The 26765-nt window shown below is 36.4% G+C and overlaps 1 protein-coding gene and 1 pseudogene across 2 annotated transcripts in view; both read right to left on the bottom strand.

Moving 5' to 3' along the window:
* The window catches only part of FHIP1A (FHF complex subunit HOOK interacting protein 1A), a 477992-nt gene that overhangs the window by 121334 nt on the left and 329893 nt on the right, over positions 1 to 26765 (bottom strand). For both annotated transcript variants that reach the window (XM_053703737.1, XM_053703738.1), the window contains exon 6: positions 6790 to 6957. In XM_053703737.1, coding sequence (XP_053559712.1) covers positions 6790 to 6957 — 168 coding nt within the window. The remainder of the gene's footprint in view (positions 1 to 6789; positions 6958 to 26765) is intronic.
* LOC128650068 (peptidyl-prolyl cis-trans isomerase D-like) lies at positions 25283 to 26472 on the bottom strand (annotated as a pseudogene).

The following is a 26765-nucleotide window of genomic DNA, read 5'->3' as shown; positions in this document are numbered from 1 at the left end:
AGCCCTGGCTGGCAAGAGGAAAAGTTATAGACAACAGATGCACATCTTGTGACAGGGGGTGACTGACACCTGTCAGCGGGGGAAGCTGAGAGATGAACCAACCATAAGAGCAAGAGCTGGGTTAGCTTCTGCTACCAAAAGTATAATATTATTCACTCCCATTTTTGTGATATTATATACTTGTGATGTGAGTAAACATTTGGTGTTTAGGGCTTTTTATCAGACTGTGAGGCTGATTGTGTCCTGAACCTGGATTGAATCCATAGTTATTGGCAATAAATGCATAGACAGATATATCAGCCTGGTTTCCTTTACGTCCGAAAATAGATAGAGACCACACTTCTTAATAAGATTTCACATTATTTAATTATGATCAACTGTTATCATTTACTTGCTCCCAATGTAGATTATATGTAGATTTTTTTTTCACTCTTTTGTCTCTCATTTTTATACACAATATACACACATGCATCATAGAGTTATATTATCTTCATAATCTAAAAAATAATCTTTATACTCCAAATATTAGTTTCAAGCACTATGCCCAGTATCACAGTCTACCGGCTGCGTCATTTTTTGCTCTTTTTCGGGCTGAAAAGGCTACTTTTCATTTGGCAATCACAAGAGCTAGTTTTGATTGCTTCATCTGTAAATCTTGAACCTGCTGCCTTACTAAATTGTATCTGCTTAGGAGACACTTATATGAGATTGCATTTTTGTGATCGGGTTTTTGTAGGGTCTCCATGCATGCTATGTTCAACCTCTTTCACTAGCGTGCCTTTCAAAGTGCCTGTGCCTACATTTTTACATTTGTAAACTGGAACAAGCATTCATGACCAAGAGTTCACTCATGTAGGTACAAGCACTTTGAGAGGCACTTAAGTTAACAATTTGGAATTTAGCATGCATGGTGGAATGTCTTTTATAAATAAAACAGTCACAGGGGCGCAATCTTGTTTAAGGATCTCCTAAGTAGATACAATGTAACAAGGCTGCAAGTTCACAATTTACAGTTTAAAGAATATCAAAATCCAGTAACAAAAGATATATAAGTACTTTGCATAGAAACTTGTAGAGGCCTATTTATGAAATGTCTGGATGTGGTCCGACAGACATCGATGCAATACGCTCTCCGTATTCAGCATTGCACCAGCAGCTCTTGTGAGCTGCTGGTGCAACACCGCCCCCTGCAGACTCGCGGCCAATCAGTCGCCAGCAGGGGGTGTCACCCAACCCGATCGCACTCGACCGGGTTGAATACCGGCGATTCCTGTCCGCCTCATCAGAGCAGGCGGACAGGGTTATGGAGCAGCGGTCTTTAGACTGCTGCTTCATAACTGGTGTTTCTGGCGTGCCTGCAGGCTCGCCAGAAACACGGGCCCTCAAGCTCCGTACGAAGCTTGATAGATAGGCCCCGTAGTCTCCATTTTGTTTTTAGTTCACATTTAAATGTAAATGGTGCTTTAACAAGCAATAGTTGTAAATATTAGTCAAAGTTGTAAACACCCATGTAGTGATAATAAAATTGTGCACAGCCTGCCCATCCTGACAATCTAAATGAAGCATTTAGATGGTTTTGCAGTGGTGCAGATGGAAACGGATTACAGTAGGTTCCTATCAAAATCCAGAATAAGTGATACCCTGTTAAAATACGATTTTATTAATGCCAGTGCTGTTAGTGATAATCCCGACAATGTAAGTGTGTCTTTGAATCAAATATTAAAAATGAAAAACATACCATTTGTAGATGTATGGGTCCTGAAGTGACAATAGAAGTATGCCCATCATGCCAAGATATATATGGCATTCATATGGTTAATGAGTTTTGAGGTTCTATTCTGATGACAATAGGTTACACATTCAAATAATTTTTTTCATTGCAGAGTGCACAAAGGGGTTACATGAATAGAGCATTGCTTTAACCTCAAGAGGTGTAAATGGGCTATTGTATCATTCAGTTTCAGGAGACCTCACCGTTTCTATTTTGAAAAGATTTCCTTAACCCCAAAAAGCCCTTTCTGAGAGCTTAATGGTTTAAAACTCATTTGCGGCGGTGGGGATTTAACAAATAAAACTATATAGCAATTTAATCACTTGAGTAACTTTGCAACACATTGGTCTGGAAAGCAAAAGGCCTTTTCAGAAGCAAATCGCCAGTAGATTGTATTCCAGGCCTATATTACTGTATGTTATATATACAAAATTACACCAATGACATGCAATTCTCAATATATAACAATTTATTATTTGAAACTGATATTTATAGTACTGAGACAATACCAAAAATGGTTTCTCAATGCATTTTTTTTTTATTAAGCCTAATTCATTATTTAGCTGGGATCTAATTTTTTGTTTAAAGTCCATTAACCTTTGGTTAAAGCAAAGTACAGTAATAGTGAGTGGGTAAGCTAAAATCTAGTAGCAGTATTTATTGTATTACATCTAATGCTACGGCAATATTGATGACATAAGAGATTTTTTATTTCTTCGCTCAATTTACTGTATATCATATTCTTGTATTCAGCTACTATGAAATCACATGTTTATGTCAAAAGCCCAAAAAAATATAAAGCAATTGCTTTCCCTTTTTTAATATTCTGCAATACCTCTTTTGGTTTTATAGTTCATTTATTTAGTTTATATAGCTGCACAGTTTCTAGGATTTATGATGATTTGATTTTTATGTACAAAGCATTGCTGAGCCAGGCTCTATCACTTTACAGATTCTCAGCACAACCGCAGACTTCACCTATATTAAAACAGTGCCAGGATATGGATCAAAAATTGGCATAGTATGAGAGCAAGACGCTCTTAATTAACAACAGTGGCAACAATTCAAAGTTCAGTTGGCTTCTGATTTCCACTTCATACACTATTCTATATATGACGTAAATTCTTCATAGATGAACAGACCAATATTTATTCTTTGCACTCAGCATAAAAATAATGAATTTGAGAAATTGAAAAACAAAAATAGCATATACTGTGCCTTTTACTCAGGAAGCATATTTTCCGCCATCTAGCATTATGACATTGAAGAGAAATTCAAAGGTATACCATGTTAGCAGAAAGAATATGTCAAGTTGATGATGTGTGTGTTCTCAATTATGTGTCAAACCAAATGTGAATTTTATTTGAAAATAGATTTTCAATGTGAAAAAAAGATAACATTCAAAGAATTAAATATAAACCATTTCCACTGCTTAATAGTTGTGAGACACCTATATCAGTTTTGTGCAGACTTTTAGAATGTAATACATGAAATAATAGAATAATTGATTAAATAAAGTCAATTTGTATCAAGCAAGGATCATTTTTGGTACGAAATGATGTCTCATTACAGATATTTGATTTTAAATTAATTTTCCAATTGGAATTCAGAGTTTATTATGAAATTCTGCACTAGTACTGAAATAATACACTGATATGTTGATTAAAGGGATAGAAAGGTCAAACTGAAATGTGCATAAATACATTTGAAATTGAAATAGAAGCATTGTTGCATTATACTTCAATTAGCAAAAATGCTTCTAGTAAAAGTTATTACTGTATTCTGCAGCATACGTACGTATCCTGTGAGGGCCCATGCACCAGTATTCAAACACCATGTCTGCTCCAAGGGTTGGTGTGTATTGCTTCAGAACACGTCATTTGTGTCATACAAGCTACTGCTGGCACTCTGAGTTGGTGTAGTGTTTAAATACTGATCCACAGGCGATCACTGGATATGTGCATATGCCACAGAGAAATAACAATAACATTTACTAGAAGCATTTTTGCTAATGGAAGTATATTGCAAAAATGATTTTGTTTCACAACATTCACTAATACCCATTTGAAATTTGACCTTTCTATCCCTTTAAGGCTCTGTCTCTAAGAATTTTCTCCTAAAACAAAAGCGATAAAAAACTAAATTATATTAATTAATGCAGCTTAAAAGTCAGCATTTTTCTAGTGTAAATAAATCCAGAGTTTATAAGATAAAATGCAGTTTAGAGACAGGAAAATGCTTCAGTACATTGTTTTACAATAATGAATAATGGCTGACTTTGCTAAAATGAATACTGGTTGCATTTGCTTGCACTAAATTTATTACCATATGTTTGGCGTATATTCAGATTTCATTCGAATATCAAAGGATGTAACTTTTAAATATTAAATTTGAACATTAATCCTAATAGATTTACGGTACATTATAGTATATGAGAATCAATATTTGGATATTAATAGACATCTGCATTTGGTTATTTAGGGCCGATCCGAATGCCAAAGAGGTCGGCTGCAAGCCGCAAAGGCAGATCTTAGTGTGTTGCACTTTATCAAGAAAAAATCCTACATCGAAAATTGCCAAATACGGCTTGCGGCCACTGTCTTCAGCATTCAGATCAGCCGGAAATAGTCAAATGAACGTCTAGATCAGTGTTTTTCAACCAGTGTGCCGTGGCACACTAGTGTGCCGTGAGAGATCCTCAGGTGTGCCACGGCAGACTGACAACAGTGTGACATATTTTTTAAACTTTGCTTGTTTTTTACTCCCAGTGCAGGGGTAGTTTGTAGGAGGCATGGCATAACAGCACAATACATACAGTATGTGTGTGTTTGTGTGTATGTGTATATATATATACAGGGAGTGCAGAATTATTAGGCAAGTTGTATTTTTGAGGATTAATTTTATTATTGAACAACAACCATGTTCTCAATGAACCCAAAAAACTCATTAATATCAAAGCTGAATATTTTTGGAAGTAGTTTTTTAGTTTTAGCTATTTTAGGGGGATATCTGTGTGTGCAGGTGACTATTACTGTGCATAATTATTAGGCAACTTAACAAAAAACAAATATATACCCATTTCAATTATTTATTTTTACCAGTGAAACCAATATAACATCTCAACATTCACAAATATACATTTCTGACATTCAAAAACAAAACAAAAATAAATCAGTGACCAATATAGCCACCTTTCTTTGCAAGGACACTCAAAAGCCTGCCATCCATGGATTCTGTCAGTGTTTTGATCTGTTCACCATCAACATTGCGTGCAGCAGCAACCCAACCACAGCCTCCCAGACACTGTTCAGAGAGGTGTACTGTTTTCCCTCCTTGTAAATCTCACATTTGATGATGAACCACAGGTTCTCAATGGGGTTCAGATCAGGTGAACAAGGAGGCCATGTCATTAGATTTTCTTCTTTTATACCCTTTCTTGCCAGCCACGCTGTGGAGTACTTGGACGCGTGTGATGGAGCATTGTCCTGCATGAAAATCATGTTTTTCTTGAAGGATGCAGACTTCTTCCTGTACCACTGCTTGAAGAAGGTGTCTTCCAGAAACTGGCAGTAGGACTGGTAGTTGAGCTTGACTCCATCCTCAACCCGAAAAGGCTCCACAAGCTCATCTTTGATGATACTAGCCCAAACCAGTACTCTACCTCCACCTTGCTGGCGTCCGAGTCGGACTGGAGCTCTCTGCCCTTTACCATTCCAGCCACGGGCCCATCCATCTGGCCCATCAAGACTCACTCTCATTTCATCAGTCCATAAAACCTTAGAAAAATCAGTCTTGAGATATTTCTTGGCCCAGTCTTGACGTTTCAGCTTGTGTGTCTTGTTCAGTGGTGGTCGTCTTTCAGCCTTTCTTACCTTGGCCATGTCTCTGAGTATTGCACACCTTGTGCTTTTGGGCACTCCAGTGATGTTGCAGCTCTGAAATATGGCCAAACTGGTGGCAAGTGGCATCTTGGCAGCTGCACGCTTGACTTTTCTCAGTTCATGGGCAGTTATTTTGCGCCTTGGTTTTTCCACACGCTTCTTGCAACCCTGTTGACTATTTTGAATGAAACGCTTGATTGTTCGATGATCATGCTTCAGAAGCTTTGCAATTTTAAGAGTGCTGCATCCCTCTGCAAGATATCTCACTATTTTTTACTTTTCTGAGCCTGTCAAGTGCTTCTTTTGACCCATTTTGCCAAAGGAAAGGAAGTTGCCTAATAATTATGCACACCTGATATAGGGTGTTGATGTCATTAGACCACACCCCTTCTCATTACAGAGATGCACATCACCTAATATGCTTAATTGGTAGTAGGCTTTCGAGCCTATACAGCTTGGAGTAAGACAACATGCATAAAGAGGATGATGTGGTCAAAATACTCATTTGCCTAATATTTCTGCACTCCCTGTATATATATGCTGTATTAGGCTACAATGTGTGATTTTTTTTAAATTTTGGGATGGTGGTGTGCCACAGGATTTTTTCATGTAAAAAAGTGTGCCACGGCAAAAAAAAGGTTAAAAATCACTGGTCTAGATAGTGATATTCAAATGCTGATTCTCATAGAGTATTTCAAAATTTGAATGCAGGCTTTGAATGTTATATCTCATATTCAAATATTAATATTCATTCTAAAGACTTTGGAAAGGCTGAATGAATGATGAATAGGACAGTTATCTAATTTTAATATACATTGTTATAAAAAGCTGGCTACAGGCAAGTAAAATGCAGTGCTTGAGCTTTGTTCCTTCACATGCCCAGTGTGTGATTCACACAAAGCAGAAGCACTTGCTGGGCATGATCAAGAGTGAAAGAATAAGCACAGCAATTATTCAAATATACCCAGATTACCTGACAAGGAAGACTTGGCATTGTGAGGTCTAAAAATAATATTGAAGGGTAAACAAAAAAAGCATAAAACAATACATTTTGACATTACAGTAGGACATTTGAGATATTATCAATTATTTAATTTGGTTTCATAGGCAACATGAAAAAATTGAATTTTAGCCTACCCGAAATGGAGTATTGATACGGCTGACAAGGGTATCCAGGATATGCACATTCTCATGCTGGTACACAAGAATAAAGCGAAGAAATATCTTAAGAAGAATTGGTTCTGAAACGCTTCTTAGAAACAAATCTAGATAGGCTGTAGTGGTCATTACTTCTTCTACAGTAACCTGTACCAAAATAAAAACAGGAAGAATTTGTGTTAGTTTAGCTAACAGTTCATGTCTCCTTTATGCTCGGATAAAATTAATATTTAGAGCCCTTGGTTTCTTTTTTGTTTTTTATTTTTCACTGAAAACTTTTAAAAATGGAAAAATTATATGCTCTAATTTGTGCAACTGCTCGAGATCAACAGTTCTCTTCAGTTCTGGAGTGGGTTTTTATGTGTTTATCCTGTTTGCAGGGGTCATATGCATTGAGTTGCACAGTTAATAGTGGACAAAATTAAATGCTTTTATAAATAAGATGAATAAGAGTGCCATTTTTCCACTTCAATGTCCCTTTAAATATCAATAAAACTTAAACTTTTACTCCCATAAAATATTAATTAAGCACTTTGATTATTAATTTCTCCAGACAGGCATTGCAGAACCCTGACATCCTGCACAGTGATTGGTTGATGTGTATAGGAGCTAATTTATATCTGTTGCTAACGGTCTACTGAAAAGGAGAAAAAGATAGACAGCACTCAAGAGGCTTTTCAAGTTTTAATTACTTTTAGAACATTTGTTTGTAATAATGAGAACAAATTCTGATGAATAAATCAAAAATAGATTTTAATAACCCTTTTATCAGGTATTTGATCACATCACAGTGCTTTATATGATATGTCTGAGAAAAACAAGTTAAATCTGCACAGAAACAGTTGATGTTTTTTAATACCAATGTGCATAGCTTACCCATTATAAAATGATGCCATCCTCTGTTTAAAATGAAGACAATGATATGTGTCCACATGAACAATTTTATAGCTGACCACTGTCATTTCCATTACACCTAATGCCAACTCCTGTGGATTTCACATCTATAGGGGTAGATTAATCATAGTGCGGGCGGACATGATACGATGAAGAGTTTCATGTCCGCTGCACATCGATAAATGCCGACAGCATACACTGTCGGAATTTATCATTGCAACAGCATTTCTTGTGAACTTCTGGTGCAATGCTGCCCCCTGCAAATTCTCTGCCAATCGGCCGCTAGCAGAGGGGTCTAACAACCTGATCGAATTCAATCGGGTTGATTTCTGTCCACGGCCTCAGAGCAGGCAGGACAAGTTATGGAGCAGTGTTAACAGGGGCATCAAGTTCCATACGGGGCTTGATAAATCGGCCCTATAGCCTTTACTTTCAGTGGAAGGGAAAACTTTTCTAACAAGTAAGCTATTCATTGTGACAATGTTTAACCATGCCCACTTACATTTGTATGTCCCTTTAACTAAAGAAAGGTTATCAATAACAGCTATAGACCATGAGCAGTTAGGCTCTACATATTATCATTAGTTCCCTGTCAGTTTGAGGGATCTAAAACCTTAAAAGGAATAACTTATACAAAGAGTGTATAATGATAAAGCAGTACAGCCAATGACAACTTATTTTCATTTCCTTCCTTGTGATTGAGAGATGCTTAGCTTAGCTGTGTGATCTGTAAATGACCCATGTGAACTGTGCAATTATTAGCTGCTAAACCCTCAGCCTGCAGATTTTGTTTCGATTCAGTCTCAGGTATTACAGAGATTGAACAGCTTTATTTCAGAAAGGCATCAGGGGAATACAACTGCCAAGAATTCTTTATGCTGTCAGATCGTAGGCTTTCATTGTGGTGAGCAAGAGGGGGAAAGCACATCAAACAAAACCAGTACTCTGTTACAAAAGCTCAAACGTGTCGTTCTTTTCATTTACTTTCCCATCTAGAAAATAAAGTTAGCAAACATTGTTTGAAATTCAGGTAAAATCATGTACTTCATGAAAAAATGGGAGGGGAACTTTCTATGCACTACGATGATTTAAAGAGACATAACAATCATGAGTACATTTCAATTTTGAATAGAAGCATTTTTGCAATATCTATGAATTAGCAGATTATTTTTTATAAAAGCTATTATGGTATCGGTATGGTGCATATCTACATATGCCCTGTGCACAGGGATTCAAACACTGCTTTTGCATCAGCAATACGTTCCTTCTTTATAGTACTTCTCAGTAATATTTGTATATTAAATACTTTACAAAGGGACAGTCTACACCAAAATTGTTATTGTTTAAAAAGATAGATATGCCTTTACTACCCATTCCCCAGCTTTGCACAACCAACATTGTTTTTATTAATATACTTTCTAACATTTAAACCTCTAAATGTCTGCCTGTTTCTAAGCCACTACAGCCAGCCTCTAATCACATGCATTTTTATTAGCTTTCACAACAAGAGACTGCTAATTCATGTTGGCCATATAGATAACATTGTGCTCTCTCCCGTAGAGATGTGTATGACACTGCATTAATTGGCTAAAATGCAAGTTAATAGATAATAAATAAATAGCCATGTGATAAGGGGGATGTCAAAAGAGGCTTAGATACAAGCTAATCACATAGGTAAAAAGTAAATTAATACAACCATGTTGGCTGTGCAAAACTGTGGAATAGGTAATAATAAAGGGATTATCTATCTTTTTAAACGATAAACATTTTTGCTACAATGTGTGATATTTGCCAAACCAGAAAATACCACACACCAAGGCTATTTTTGTAGCGCCAATCAAGATCTACGTTTTATTCCATGGAAATCAACCACATTTCTAGTGACTATGACTACAAACTGGTCTTAAACTAAGTCAAATCCTAGGTCTATGTACAATGATAAATAAAGAGTTTATTGACCTGAATTGCTTTATGGATCATTTTTAGACTCCTTTATCAGTTTCATGTGTGGTAAAGGAACTTTTATTTTTCTAAAACTAAATTATTTAAAGTTGTAAGAGTCTTTTTATTGAATGTTATGTCTGAATTACATTCATGCATTTTGTTTATCAGCAAGGGTTAATACATTTTGTTTATTAGCAAGGGTTAATACTTTTTTTTTATAAGTAAGGGTTCATATTTATGAAACACTTTATTCAAGTACTGCTTACTCGCATTGGATTTGTATTACATATACATATATCATAGCATTTTCTCTCCATAAGTACTTTATTATTAAATTTGGAAAGTATTGAACTTGTTTTATAAATTTGCATTATCTATCTCTCTAACTATAAACACACACACACACACACACACACATATATATATATATATATATATATATATATATATATATATATATATATATATATATATATATATATATATACAGATGACATTGCTGACCCTTGATCAAACATGCATTCCTCTATGAAAACCTTAATTGTAAATGGAAATATGATGTGCTGCTAATGAAATGTTTATGGTAGCATTTATGCAATCTGAAGAAATAGAGTATTACGGCCATGTTTAAGATTATCAACTGTCCTCCAAAAAAAGCCTCTCCAAAGATCTACATTAGGCCCTACTCTTAAATCACTTTATTTTTCACAACTGGGCAGTAATTTTACCCCCTTGGCTGTGAGCAACACACGCATCTGTGTATTTACAGCCTCATATTTCCCATATTTCCCCGGTGGCTACATGTAACTCCTACAGAGCAGTATCTCAACCTCTTTCGCCATTTGGATGCAGATCTACGTCATGCGGTACATAGCCCAGGAAAACCACATAAAGTAGATCTACATATGATATGCTAGAAGTCCAAGCAGTCTTGGTTTTCAAGTGACAAACAATACATGCTGCTTGTGAGCTTCCAGCATCTGCCTTCATATGGTAACGGAGCATGATCGGTTCTCCATTACAGAACAAGGGGTCATGAGCTCAAGCTAAAGGGTAGTAGATTCAGGAGTAATTTGAGGAAGCACTTCTTTACAGAAAGAGTGATTTATTTATGGAATAAACTTCCTCAAGAGGTAGTAGCAACAAACACTGTGGGGGACTTTAAAAATGCATGGGACAAGCATAGGGCTATCCTACGAACTAGATAAGTTTATACTGTTAGGTAAGGTCGGGCAGACTTGCTGGGCCTATGGCTCTTATCTGCCGTCAATATCTATGTTTCTATGTTTCTATGTTTCTATTACCATATGAAGGCAGATTGTCAGATCATTACGGACTGTGACACGGTCTGTAATGTGGGTGGGTGGGGGAGAGCTGTTTGGGATAGATCAGTGAGGCGTCAGGTTGGAGGGTAATACCTAAATTATAATACTATTACCCTTACCAGCTGACTTATTAACCCCTTCACTGCAAGGAATTTCAGAAGTGTGGTGTGCAACTGCAAATAGCAGCTTTCTAATTACCAAAAAAACGATGGCAAAGCCATGCATGTCTGCTATTTCCGAGCAAAGGATATCCCAGGGAAGCTTTTACAATAATTTATGTAATGGTAAAAAAAACATATCGTTTTGATAGGTAAATAAAAAAATGCTTAAGATTCTCCTGTATTTTGGGCAATTTTTTCTCTTAAATTCCAGGTAGAGAAGGGGACTGCCAAACATATAAAACAGGTATATTTCTATTACTATCATTGGCTACTGGTAACCAATAAAGTAGTCCATGTGCAATGTTATGTCTTTTAAACTTTAGCTGACACTTTTTATACAAATTGGCATTTAAATGTTTAGTATTGTTGTATAGATACTAGATACCTGAGAACCTTAGTCATGTTTGGTGCAGATTGAGAGGAAAAGATTCACTAACTGCTTCACCAGTTCCTATATTATTCTATTTAACCCTTGACCAAAGCTTCTCCACCTTTCATTCCTTAATTAATCAATGATGTAGAAAATCATAGGGCTTGAAGGACCTGTTAATACACACTATATGGTGATGATATATGTTTTTTAATGCAGATTCAGCATTTGGTCATAATATGTAGTGTCCTCATGACAATGTTTTCAATATTTTGGCTTGCACAAATATACAAGTACTCTAATGTATCTGAACAAGCAAGCCCCCTCCTGGCCACTGTGCAGCTGCGCCAAATCTACTGGTTAGAGCAGGCTATATAAACCATTTCAACTGCGTGTGCTCTGATTTGGGATATACATATTACTAGAAAAAAATTAAGGGAACACAACGCTTACAATGCTTTGTCTATAGGTGCTGCAGTTTACATGGGGCCTTGCAAACAGAAAACAATGAAAACACAGTATTTTAAACATTCTAATAGCTCATTTATTATTTATCAGCGACATAAAACTCACGGAACATCACAATGTTCCATGCTGCCCCTGTCAATAGAACACGCAGCTTCCAAATCACTGTGGGATTTAGTGTGTTACATCCCTTTATTATTAATAAATGTGCTTGTAGCTATTTTCACCAAGACTGCTGGTTTCTGTATTTTGTGGGGCTGGGGACTGGCTAGAGGAGTTTTTTTATTATTATTTTAAATCAACACCTTTGTTGATCAGGAGCATGTGCAGGTTTATGCCATTCTCTGCAATTATATTATTATATTTATATTGTTTTCCAATTTTCTAGTGGTAATTGATAAAATGATTTAGCAGTTAATCCAATTTTAACTTGAGATATTTCTAATTTTCAGTAAAAATGTGGCCAATTACAGGCTGAGCTATGAATATGGTTTGCACATGACATCTAGAGTTACTACCCAGCCGATAATTTGCAGACACGGGCCTAGATTATGAGTGAAGCATAAAATGTTAGTGCTATGGTGCTTTGACACTGCTAGAGCACAATTTATAGTGCTTCCATTTTCACTTCCATATTACAAGTTGAGAGTAAAATGTTGGTTCTTGAGCAAAAGCCTATGGCAGGCTAACATCTTGAGGTTATATAGGTTATATAGTGCGGCCAGTCTAAATCCCTCACCTAATAGACTTCTATGGGGCGCACTAAAAACCTCAGGTCCTGGATATATATATATATATAAGCCAAAAAGGTGTGTGCACTCTCCTATTAAACGCCACTATTTAAAAAAATAATTTTGCTTCACAGATGACTAAAGACCAGAGATTGCTTATTTCTAAGGACTTTTATATATATTCAATTTAAGCCGGTTCAATTTGCGCCGTTTCAGAATAACAACCTTTTTTTTCAGTCATGTGACTGCTATTGAAAAGCATTGAGAAGCATTGCATTGATTAAAATAGCCAGTAGGTGGAGCTGTCCGCTTGTGTTGCAGCAAAGATTTGCAAAGCCAAGCACAGAAACAGGCTGGAATTAATTAGTATAGCTAGACATAAGCTATCGAGCAGCTTTCATAGGAACAAGATCTTCCTGTCTATAAATCAGTCCAAATTTGAATGCATAGAAAGAACTGTTTGCAGAAAAATGCAAGTGAAGTCTGTGTTGTGTGATTATTTTATTAGGTTTATAATGCTGTTAAGTAAATGTTTTTGTTAATTTAACTTAGTTTAATTATATATTCTGTGTTGTGTGATTATTTTATTAGGTTTATAATGCTGTTTAGCAAATGTTTTTGTTCATTTAACTTAGTTTAATTATATATTCTGTGTTGTGTGATTATTTTATTAGGTTTATAATGCTGTTTAGCATTTAAAGTCTTCATTTCAAAGCTTTAAAAATAATGTATTAGGTGTTACTTATGTCAATTTTGAGAGGGGCCTGGAACCTAACTCCCTCACTTCCCATTGACTTACATTATAAACTGGGTTTCAGTTTACAACGGTTTTGATTTACAACCATTTCTTCTGGAACCTAACCCCGGCGTAAACTGAGGGCTACCTGTATATATATATATATATATATATATATATATAATGTCCCATCCGGTAAAAGAAGGCACTCACTGGTCTTGGTTTAAGGTTCACATTGGTGGACTATCTTTTGACATTTGACCGAAACGTTATGTCATTTTTATACGGATGAAATAAACGTGAAGTTTTATTATACAAGACTAGTGAGTGCCTTCTTTTACCAGATGGGGCATGTGTGTTTATATGGAAATATAATCATCCAAAAAGGATGCACTCCATGTAACAATAAACTGCTGCCAAATTGCTTATAACAGCAAGAATGTATGCTTAGGAGTTGGCATATTTTAGGTTCAGCACCTGGATAGTGCTTGCTGATTGGTGGCTAAATGTTGCCACCAATCAGCAAACACTACCTAGGGTGCTGAACCAAAAATGGACGGGCTAGTAAGCTGAAATTCCTGCTTTTCAAATAAAGATACCAAGAAAACAAAAAAGTATAATAGGGGTACATTAGAAAGTTGCTTAAAAAATTGCATGCTCTATCTGAATCATGAAAGTAAAAATTTGGGTTTCCTGTCCCTTTAATATTATTATTAATAGTATTATACAAATGTCTACTACATATATTTTTCTCAAAATGGAGTCACCTTAGTAAATAGTAGTAATAACAGAAAACATTGTCAGTGATCAGTGTATCCCCAGATAACTTCTTGAGAGTTTTAGTTTATTCAGTGATTTATTTCTGAGTAAATATAATGATGGGATCTTTAATATGATGTAAACTATGTTTTAGCTAAATTCTATAACAAATGTGTATAAATAACTAAATAAATGTCTGATTTCTATATTTAACAAATGAAAAACAACAATTCATTATGGTTATGGAAATGGCAGAATATTCTGTCCCACCGACTTAAAACTTTACCAGACGCCACTGCACCACCAACATAAGAAAAAAGGTGTAGGCATAAGGATGGCTTGGGGAAACCTTACCGGAGAAAAATACAAAAGGAAAATATAAAAAAAAATCTTGTTACTTTCACAAATGTGCTTTCTACAAAAACACTATCTTTAAAGAACAAACTATTAATTCAGACAAAAAAAATAAAAAAAAATAATATAAACTAACTGACCCTTTAAGATTATCTTGTCACTATAGTTGCCATTTAAGACCATAAAGAAACCAAGAACAGCCATTATAAGAACTGTGTTGACACAATGGGGCCTCTCTATCAAGCTCCGTAAGGAGCTTGATGGCCCATGTTTTTGGCGAGTCTTCAGACTCGCCAGAAACAGCAGTTATGAAGCAGTGGTCACAAAGACTGCTGCTCCATAACCTGTCCGCCTGCTCTGAGCAGGCGGACAGACATTGCCGCAATTCATCCCGATCGAGTATGATCGGGTTGATTGACACTCCATGCTGGCAGCCCATTGGCCGCGAGTCTGCAGGGGGCGGCATTGCACCAGCAGCTCTTGTGAGCTGCTGGTGCAATGCTGAATACGGAGAGCGTATTCAGCGAGGTCTCCGTATTCAGCGAGGTCTGGCAGACCTGAGCCACACTGTTGGATCAGGTCCGCCAGACTTTGATAAATAGAGGCCAATAAATCATATAATGTAGCTAATAAAAGGAAAATAAAATTAACTTTTTAATACACCACATATTTACATTTGATTACTGACCCCTACGATGCATTATTTTCTAGAGACCCCTGTACAATATTGATAGTTAAGTGTCAAAACAACTTTACCTGAATTTCTAAATCTATAATATTTTTTTCCCTAAGGACTTAGCTTGGTCTTACGCTCAAAGGAAAACAAAATGATAGTACATAATAAAAGGTTCCTGTACACCATTGAGGTTCTTAGAATTTTTTTTATTTTTCTATTCATTATCGTAAAATGAGGCACATTGTACAGTAATTTTTAAAAAGGCCATTTGTTATTTCAAATTAACAGCTGCTTTAGAATTGCAGCTTATAGGTGCCGATTTTAAAATATACAGAGAAATAGACAGAGCCAGCATTTCATTTTTAAATACTATTAAATGGCCACTAACTAGCTTTTGTTTACCACAGCACTTTCAATGGAAAACGCATCAAGTGATTTTATTTAGAGCTCAATTTAAAGAAAGAGGATTTAGAAAGTACTCACAGGAAATGCATTTGTATAGCATGCTGGCAATATTAAAATCTCTGTTCCATTAAACTGCATGAACTTTCATAAAGATGAAGCAAACAAATACCTTTTTTTCTTTCTTAAGGAAGATATCAGGACGTACTGGTCAGAAGCTAAAGAGGACTATGCAAAGATTTTTTTTAAAAAAAACACATAAATAATAGTGAGTCTGAGACACATAGTGAATGTCATTTTTTAATTTTAATCAGTAATTATATATGGTCTGTAATGATTAAAGGGGCAGTGTACTCTAAATTTGTTTCCCCTTTAGTTTATTCTTACTTTTCCATTTTACCTGATGGAGTGTCCTAAATTGTTTACCAACGATTTTACCTTTATTTTGATATTTTGTTTTTGGTGGAAAGCTGCACGTTAAAAAAACAACCCAAAACAATACCCAATCAGCATCAGCAATGCTGAGGTGTTGCATTGCTTTACTTTCTCATGAGATTTCACAGTAAACTTCAATAAACTGAGCAGGAAAATAACACAACTGTGCCTGCACATGCTAGATGCATACTCCCTTGGAAGTCCTGGGTTTAAAGCCTCTTTACAGTAGGGTGTGAATACATAGGTAGGACATTTTGAGGTAAATATCTTCCTTTTTTACATAGAGATGTTCACCTGATATTTTTTTAGCCAGCTTTTTACAGCTATGCTGCATCACTTTCAAGTGCTTCAACATTTGGGTATAATGACCCATTAAAGTGAAGGTAAATTTTCCGTTTTGCGATTACACATAAACATTCTTCATTATTATAATAAACTAGTCGCTAACTTTTTTTTTTTTGTTTCTATTATATTTCTAGATAATTTTTATTTCTAATTGTCCGTGCCGTTTCTTACCCGACTCCTCCAAGCAGCTACTTCCGTCTTTTACTGTTCAGTGGGTCCCACCCGCTCTCTGAGTTGGCTAAATGCGCGTTCACATAAATTTTTCTTCTGCGCATACGTTACTTTGAGCCAATACATAGTATTCAATGAAGTTCATTCTTCATTCAATACTATACTGCTATACTATAGACTGTGATCACTGAGATATGATAACTTCCAAGCCTATTTGTTTAGCAATTGAAAGAGAGCATGCGGGTCTCATGAACAAGCACCCTCATGAAATTGCATTCCTGACGTTGAGCGCATGCGCATAGCGATCTTGTGACGTTGCAATGTTCAGGCTGACCACCCCGGGGGGAAAACGATTATTGGATGCCAATATAGAGGTAGAATGTCAATCAAATTGCATTCAAACTCATCTTTAGTTTCAGACCCCTATATCCACAAGGGCTCAATAGCTCATTTGATCTGAATCCCCTAATTTAATAAAGCTATAAGGATACATATATATATATATCAAATAAAATTACATTAATTTACATATATATCCTTTCATAATAAATGACTCCCCTGTTTGTTTCTATATGCTCTATAATATATCATATTAATCTATAGCTTAATACATTAGATATATTTTTATTCATAGAGAAATATAACAAAGTTTTCTCTCTATGTTTCTGGTCTTTATATATTTGATATGACAAAAAAACTATGTATGAATTCCATAACCAACCCTCATACTTTGGAGGATCTTCTATATAGTGGCAATCAACTGTACATTTAAAAAATTATAGTGCAAATTGCTTTAGTTTTTTCCTTCGATGTTATGTAAATCTCAGTAAAATGAAAATGTTGCATTAGTTTGTATAACATTTATTGATCATGTAACTACATAATAATATAATTCATTTTTTTTGTTTTTAGGCAAAAATGAGTTTAAATGAAACTATATATTTGTATTTAGCTATTATGCACAAATAAGCACGCAGTCCCTTGCACACAGGTGTAATCTAGCAATACACTCCCACTTTAGTACTATTGGACAGAAAAAAATTCAACCTATCACACCGTTCGCCACCTCTTTGTTCCCTATATAATGGGAAATATTAGTATCAGTAAGCATCTGGATAAAGGTAGCTGGGTCTACTGAAACGCGTAGAAATTTGCTTACTATTCACAAGCTAACGGGATATTTACTCGTTCTTGCAGGTTCATCCCCATTTCTAAAATATTTGGAATATGGGCATATGAATAATTCCTGTATTTACTTCTAATACCTTTTACTTGTAACCTTTTGCAGCACAATTCAGGTTCATCATTTGTTTTCTTCTACACATTATTGAGCAAACTAAATGTATAATTCCTGGTGTGCTTTGTATCCAGCTTGACATTAAAGGATCCAACGGAAACCACTTTGCTACAACTTTGCTACAACTGAGCAAACACAGTTTCTCTTCATCCCTATTGAATCTTCAATCATGGAGATACTTTGTCTCTCTCTTACAAGGAGTCATAATCGGTGAGAGACCTATAAAATTAAGCCGACCAGGTCACGTGTTCTGACGCCACCTTACCTCTCAGGACGCCCGACGTAACCTGGATATCTAGTATACCACCACGAACAGTGAGTTATTTAAGCTGTGCACAGCTGAAGATATACACCGATTTATCATTCAATTTGTCAATACCTTGCTTTATGTCTCATCGTAAGGGATAATACCTTTTTATCATAGCGAACATTCAGCATTTGTTTATGAACATTCAGTATCTGTTTATAAATAACGTTTTATGATTTTTTTGCTGTATTTACTACGAAATCATTTTGCTATATAACCAATATGCATATGTTATTACCTACGGTATTGTTTCACCACTTTTTTTTCATTTGCTATATGCGGTCTCTGCAGTAATTTCTTATAGTATATATTTTAATATATTTTATTGATGCCGGCATCATTTTTCCTATTTCAAATGTTTTAAAATTTGTTTTTTTTAATAAAATAATATATATATATATATATATATATATATATATATATATATATATATATATATATATGTATATATATATATATATATATATATATATATATATAACACATAGAAACACCCAGCACTCACCAGCTAGCTCACAGCTAAGATAAAATCACAACTGGAAAGGTTAGTCACCGCATCTGGCCAAATGGGAAAGCTCAGGCACCACGTCAAGGACCTTGACGTGGTGCCTGAGCTTTCCCATTTGGCCAGATGCGGTGACTAACCTTTTCAGTTGTGATTTTATCTTAGCTGTGAGCTAGCTGGTGAGTGCTGGGTGTTTCTATGTGTTGTATTACTTTTTATTTGTAATCTCCCTTGGTTCTTGCACCCATTCCGGACTGGGGTTAACTGACTGTGGCTCTGATGACATCACAGCTTTTTTGGAGTGCTATTTAGCACCCAGGGCTGGATGTTGCTGAGTCACAGGATGTGTACCTGATCCGGTCTTGGAGTGCAGTTCCCTTCCATGTTTTGTATTTTCTATGGGTGATTACAGCCACCTGTGCACCCCTTCTTTGTTCTCAGTTTGTTTGGCTCTGTGAGCTCGCATGATGGTGTGCCTGTGTTAGGGACTCAGGCTATGGAAAGGACCTTGACGTGGTGCCTGAGCTTTCCCATTTGGCCAGATGCGGTGACTAACCTTTCCAGTTGTGATTTTATCTTAGCTGTGAGCTAGCTGGTGAGTGCTGGGTGTTTCTATGTGTTGTATTACTTTTTATTTGTAATCTCCCTTGGTTCTTGCACCCATTCCGGACTGGGGTTAACTGCCTGTGGCCCTGGTGACATCACAGCTTTTTTGGAGTGCTATTTTGCACCCAGGGCTGGATGTTGCTGAGTCACAGGATGTGTACCTGATCCTGATATTTATATATTTTTTTGTCATACCCAATTATACTCTCCTTTTCTTCTTTTTTCATGAAATATATAACATAGAAATTTATTGTAAGTACATATTTCCTTATTTTTGGTTAGCTCCAACTACGGAGCGCTTTTTGTCCCGCACATTTTGTTTTTTCTACCACTAAGATTACTTTTTTGAGGAAACGGTAATCCAACAGGGACAGTTAGCATTTAACCCATCCAGGTAGCTCTCACAGCACCCTCCCATTTTGTATGATTCACCTAGATTCCTCAAGTGTTCTAGAGTAGCTCTCCTTTATACTTTATATCTATCACCAGTTTATTCTAAAATGGAACTTTTTTCTTTTAGAGATAATATTTTAGCATAAATACACATGGGTGAATCTAATTTAAACATCACCTCCAATCTTGCACAGATAGATTTACACACCACCTGTAAAAACTTAGAAGATGCCCTCTTAAAGGAAATTAAACACTCAGTTGAATTATGTTACACACAAGAATATATTGACTTCAATATGATCCCTAGAGGCCTACCACTAAGATTACTTTTTTGAGGAAACGGTAATCCAACAGGGACAGTTAGCATGTAACCCATCCAGGTAGCTCTCACACCACCCTCCCATTTTGTACAATCAAATTGCACAACATGTCGGGCAGAGGAAACAATAGGAGCGGCGTATAAGTAAATTAAAAAATGTATCGCTATGTACTAATATTTTAAAAAAAATTGGAATTAAAGTTAGGCTAAATTTGTATATATTTTAAGATGGCGTAAAGTACATCGATTAACTTTACCTTACCTTTAAGTAGTCATTTGGGTTTTTGATGACATAGAAACATACATATTGACGGCAGATAAGAGCCATAGGCCCAGCAAGTCTGCCCGATATTACCTAACAGTATAAACGTATCTAGATTGTAGGATAGCCTTATGCTTGTCGCATGCATTTTTAAAGTCCCCCACAGTGTTTGTTGCTACTACCTCTTGAGGAAGTTTATTCCATAAATCAATCACTCTTTCTGTAAAGAAGTGCTTCCTCAAATTACTCCTGAATCTACTACCCTTTAGCTTGAGATCATGACCCCTTGTTCTTGAATTTTCCATTTTATGTAAAATACCCACAGCCTCAGTTTTACTAAGCCCTTTAACGTACTTGAAAGTTGCTATCATATCACCTCTTTCCCTTCTCTCCTCTAAGCTATACATATTTAAGTCATTGAGCCTATCCTGGTAAGTTTTATTTTTTAGACCATGTACCATTTTGGTAGCCTTCCTTTGCACAGATTCAAGTTTGTTAATATCCTTCTGAAGATATGGCCTCCAGAACTACACACAATACTCAAGATGAGGCCTAACTAATGATATATAAAGTGGCATACGAACCTTACTATTTCTGCTGCAAATACCTCTACTAATGCATCCAAGCATTCTGCTAGCCTTATTCACTGCATTACTACATTGTTTACTAAGTTTTAAATAATCTGAAATAATAATTCCCAAGTCCTGTTTCTCATCTGTAACAGTCAGTAAAGTGTCATTGAGTCTGTAATTAGCATTTGGATTTTTCTTCCCTAAATGCATTATTTTACACTTTCCTGTGTTAAACTTTAGATCCCAGTTGTTTGTCCAATCTTCCAATTGTTGTATATCACTTCTAATTTTGTCTACCCCCCCTGGAACATCCCCTCTGTTACAAATTTGTGTATCATCTGCAAACAGACCAAACAGACATACTTTCCCCTGTAACCCTTTGCTGATATCACAGATAAATATGTTAAACAAAATAGGCCCCAGAACTGACCCCTGAGGAACACCACTAGTAACAGCCCCCTCTGCTAAATAAACTCAATTTACTAAGACACTTTGTTTTCTGACCTTAAGCCAGCATTCCACCCAGTTCACAATTTTTGAATCTAGACCAAGGAGATACAGTTTGTGAATTAGTTTATTGTGTGGGATGGTGACAAATGCTTTGCTGAAATCTAGATATGTTACATCAACTGCTCCACCCTTGTCTAATACGTTTGTTACATAATCAAAGAAGTCAATTAGATTAGTCTGACATGATCTCCCTGAAGTTAAACCATGCTGATTTTGGTCTTCTAAATTGTTTGTCTTTATGTAAGTCATAATTCTTTCTTTTAAGAGGCTTTCCATTAATTTCCCTACTACTGAAGTTAAACTAACTGGCCTGTAGTTACCAGATTCTTTTCTACTGCCCTTTTTATGAAGAGGTATTACATTTGCTATTCTCCAATCATCTGGGACAGCTCCTGTTAATAGTGACTGATTCAACAGATCAGTTAATAGGACAGTTAGCACTAATCGAAGTTCTTTTAAAACCCTTGGATGAATATTATCAGGACCCACTGCCTTTTTAACATTTATTTTTGATAATGCTAACAAAACCTCATCCTCTGTAAAAAGATTAGTGTTAAGCTTGTTTCTATTTTTTGTAGCATCCCTTAATGTAGACATTCTATCTTCACTTTTTTGTGTGAAAACAGAACAGAAGTAATCATTGAGACAGTCTGCAATCTGCTTATCTCCTTCTATTATTCTACCATCAACTGATTTCAATTTTACTATTCCTACTTTTTTTTTTCTTTTTGTACTGATATATCTAAAGAATGTTTTGTCCCCATGTTTTACTGACTGTGCTATCTTCTCTTCTGCATGAGCTTTAACCTTCCTAATTAACTGCTTAATTTGTTGGAGTCTCCATATTTTCATTTCATTATCGGCTTGTGTGTGACATCACAGGAAGCCCAAACTTCAGTGCTAAGTAAGGGAATGTCTATTAAGTGAGTCTGCACCTGGGAAGTAGGACTTTGAAATATCATATCTAAACATGCAGACCACTTATACTTACTAGACCCCTCTTTTGAAAGAATGTGCTCTTTGAAATGAAGGGTTGCTTGCCCTGAAACATACAGGTTATTGCCTTAATAATGACAATAACTTTTAACAACACTTAGTTTTGGTTTCCCTGAGGGGGAGGTAGCTCAAATAGAGCCCCTATGTCTTTGCTTATTTGAAACCTTGTTTGAAAGAGGTGAGTCTGCCCTTTGAAACAGTAGGGTGATAGGGGTATGACCTGAATCCTACAGGGGAATGGGACCCTACATATAATTAGGGACAACACCCCCTCTAATTTTCAGGTGATCATCTGCTCCACTTACAAACCTGTGCAGTGATTGATGAGATGTAGGGGACACTTTTAGATACCCATCTCCCGCAAAAAAACACAAAGGAGTAATTTGTAGCTGAATTTGTAGCTGTAATAAAAACAGCAGTCACCTACCTAATGTTTTCACTGTATGGAGGAAGTGGCTACAAAAGACACCATACAACACATATACACACAATACCGCTCACATTAGAGGGGATTACCCATTTTCAAATTAGTAGTCTCTAAAGGAGCTCATATTCAACTCCCCAATCTGTGACCCCTCATTTAAAAGAGGATAGTCTTCCCTTTAAAATTAATGGATCATTTGTTCCTCTAACACATTAAAGCCCCATCTTCCTCGTGGTAAACATCACTTTTAGTGTGATGCAGTTTATTGCTGTTTTTATTATAAGTGCATTTTACAGTGGTATGTGAAACTTTGCATCAAAGAAACGATTTTCTTCTTAAATGATGGTTCACATCCCTCTATAATTGCCAGTCACCTGTACAGTAGGTGCCTTTTTTACAAGGGACCATATAACCCAAAAATAAGCACCACAATAAGGCAAATGACCTCTCTTTTGAAAGAGGAGAGGCTATGACAGAACCATATATGAAACAACATTAGCAGAGAGAAGTATGCCATTTTTTGCCCCCACAATACATAAACAAATTTGAGAACCCTTATTTGAAATAAGCAATCCTCATCTTTTAAATACGTAGTCCTGTGTCAGTCTAAATGCTAGCTGACTGTTGTAGCAATAACAAATACCTCTTAGCATTGGTTCTGCCCCCTACATATAGAAATAAATGAGAAGGATGACTGGAAGGGGAGGAGCTACACAGTGGCAGTATGCAGCAAAGCTCTGTACTGGGATAGAGTGTGCAAAGTGCCCTGCAAATTTTTCTGAGGAGACCGCTCAGCAAGCTGACCTTTTGGCACTGTTGTGCCTGGTGCCCACAATGAAACATGGGAAGCTTGACAGTCCGCTGGAGGTAATATTCCAGTCAAAATCATTTGGCGTTATGACCCTTTGCCTGGGTCTTTTTGGAGGAGCCGTTAACCAGGTCGTGCAGGCAGCGTCTATCTAGTGAATAGCCATGCAAACGCTGCAGAGACAAGCTGAGGAAACAAGATGCTATAAGTGAGTGGTCACAGAACCGAGGCAAATTGAAAGGCCAAGGTGAGGGGTAAATGAAGACTGTGTCAAGGCTATAAACATAGGGCCAGAGACGTGTCTACAGGACGATTTTGCTAGTAATAGCTGCACTGATCCGGAAAACTTATACGAGACTGAGGAAACCGGTTAGCGGGTTAATTAATTATGGACAGTCAGCAGAAGGCCTAAAAAAGCATCTTAAAGGCCCAGCAAGGCCAGCCCAAAAAGGTTATGCAGAACCAAACTGTGATATATAAGTATTCCCCTCTCACGAAACGAAAGCCATGATAAGAAGTGAGACCCTCTAAACAAAGCAATATTTTAAATGCTGATTCGATGGCTGGAAGGCATGTCAAGCTTAACAGATTGAACATATAACACATCCCCTATATCCACAGAGCTATATGATATATATGTATTGGGCAAAGTACTGTGAGAGTAGGTAAAGCCATGGCTGCCCTTAAAGGGGAAATGAGTGGTGTTGTGTTTTCTCTGTTTTGTCTGCTGCATAGTAAAAATCAAGCAGTGTGTCACAGAGGGGAAAAAAAGAGGAGCAAGAGATATCAGACTTTACATATAGGAATTGTTGGATAAATTAAAACTATACACTATAACTTTTGGGACAGTCGATATGTCTGTAACCCCCCCTATGAAGAGAGGAGGCTATTGGAACTGGAGCTGTGCAAATAACCTAATATATATAACCATTTGGAAACCTCGGAGCAAGTAAACCCTTGGTGGTTCTTGAAAGAGGAAAGTGGTGATGTCTTTATCACATAAAATATAGTGGCTGAGCAATACAAGAAATGGACTGACATCCTGGGGAAAATGCAAAAGAAAGATTGAGATCCCTTACAAGTTTATTCTTGGACAGATATATCAGAATAATTGAGCCATTATCTATGGTTTTTGTATTACTGCTATAAGTTACCATAATTGTTTTTTGTTTATAGGCTGCATAACCTGCATAGACCCAATTTGTTTTGTTTAAAATATAAAGGATATGAGCATGCAGGAATGCAACTAAAGGGTGTGAGGAGATAAAATTGTCTGGGCTGCCTATTAGCAGTATATTGTTGAAGGCATAGATGCATCATCATTAGACGTACTATTGAACTTAAACCAAACCGTTGGGAAAAGATAAGAGAAGGTAGAGATCTCTTGTAAGTACTCCCTTGGATTATTATTATGTATTGTATTTTTTTTTTTTTAAGTATTTAAACCGGTCACTAAGAATAAAAGAAGCATTTCTGTTGTCTGGTGAAAACTTCAAACTAAAGTAAATCATTTCAACAAAATACCAGAAAGGAAAGCTACACTGCTACCAGCATTGCATAGATAATGCAGTGCCACAAGGAACAACAAATAAAACAGGAGGTGAAAAACTGAATTGTAAACACTGATAAACATGGATATGAAATCTTTCAGGTTCTTTTCCCCCACTTTTTGGTTTGATATCAGAAAGCAGGTCTCTCCACAAAATGTATTCCTTGCTTGCAGAAGCCCAACCACTCAGTATATATAATAATAGTTTAAACATCACAATTTATGCAAAATTTTTTGCATACACAGCCTTTTCCTTTTCTTTCTGCTCTTTAATCCTCTGTTTGACACGCAGGATTTCACCGCTGATAGCCCTGTCTTCTAGTGCTAACTCGTGAGCTTTCTTTAGGTCTTCCAGGGCTTGCTCATAATCATTCAGTCCTTACCAGCCTTGAGCCTGTCTGTAAAGCGCTTTGGTGTTGGATGGGTCTATTTCAAGAGCCTCATGACAGCTCTCAATCGCTGCTCGGTAGTCCAAAAGCTTGAGTTTACAGGCAGCAATGTTCAAGTTACAGCTCACAGCTATAGGGTTTAACTTTGAGTAATATCTTTGCAGCTCTCTACATTCCTTAAAGCTTTGTGGTACTTCTTTGTTGCCACATCCCAGTTCTGAGATTTGAAGAAGTTGTTTCCTATATTTTAACATCTTCTGCTATACTGGTTATTTTTTCAACATCATTTAACTCTACATCAGAATCCTCTGGGAAGTCAGGGTGCATATCACCAGAACCATCTAGCGGAGGTGTCACCCATTCATCTCCGTCCTTCAGTTCTCCACATTCTGATATCATGCACAGCTTGACTGGAATTTCTCCCTTAACTTCAACATTCTCCAACAGTTTAACAATACCATATCCTTTTAGCATTTGTCCAAACACAACATGCTTTCCATCCAGATGTGGTGTAGGTACAGTTGTGATAAAGAATTTGGACCCATTGGTATTTGGGCCAGCATTGGCCATACTAAGCAAGCATTCTTTGTCATGCTTATAATGAAAGTTTTCATCTTCAAATTTCTCTCCGTAAATACTTTCTCCACCAGTTCCATTTTGGTTTGAGAAATCACCACCCTGTATCATGAATTTCTTTATAATTCTGTGAAAAGGGCATCCTTTAAAATGAAGAGGTTTTTCTGTTGTTTGTCCTAATCCTTTTTCTCCAGTACAAAGGGCCCGGAAATTTTCTGCAGTTTTTGGTACCACATCTGCAAACAATTCGAAGACAATGCGACCAACGTGCTCCCTTCCAATATCCACATCAAAAAACATGCGAGGGTTATCAGGCTGGGACGGCTTATTGATAGGGCGGGGGTGTGACATTGTTGTACTCGGTACTCGGCTCACTTGCACACACTGGCTTCCTATGTATTGTATTTTTATATGTGTGGACCAAGATATATGGTTATATAACAGCTAGTAAAGACCGGATGAAAGTTCATTGTAAACTATTATACTAAAGGATTGCAGCCAAAAGGTGTTGAAGAATACAAAATGATTTGGGCTGTTGTACTGCTTTCATTAGTATATGGGTCCAAGACACAGATTCATTGTTATATGTCGTTAATTATAAGAGGTGCTAGTTGAAGAAAATTGACATATTGCCAAAGGAAAGTGTTATAGAGTCTTATATACTCTGCCTCTGG

Source organism: Bombina bombina, chromosome 2 (assembly GCF_027579735.1).
Source record: "Bombina bombina isolate aBomBom1 chromosome 2, aBomBom1.pri, whole genome shotgun sequence".
Taxonomy (NCBI): domain Eukaryota; kingdom Metazoa; phylum Chordata; class Amphibia; order Anura; family Bombinatoridae; genus Bombina; species Bombina bombina.
This window is presented reverse-complemented; position numbering and strand designations above follow the sequence as displayed.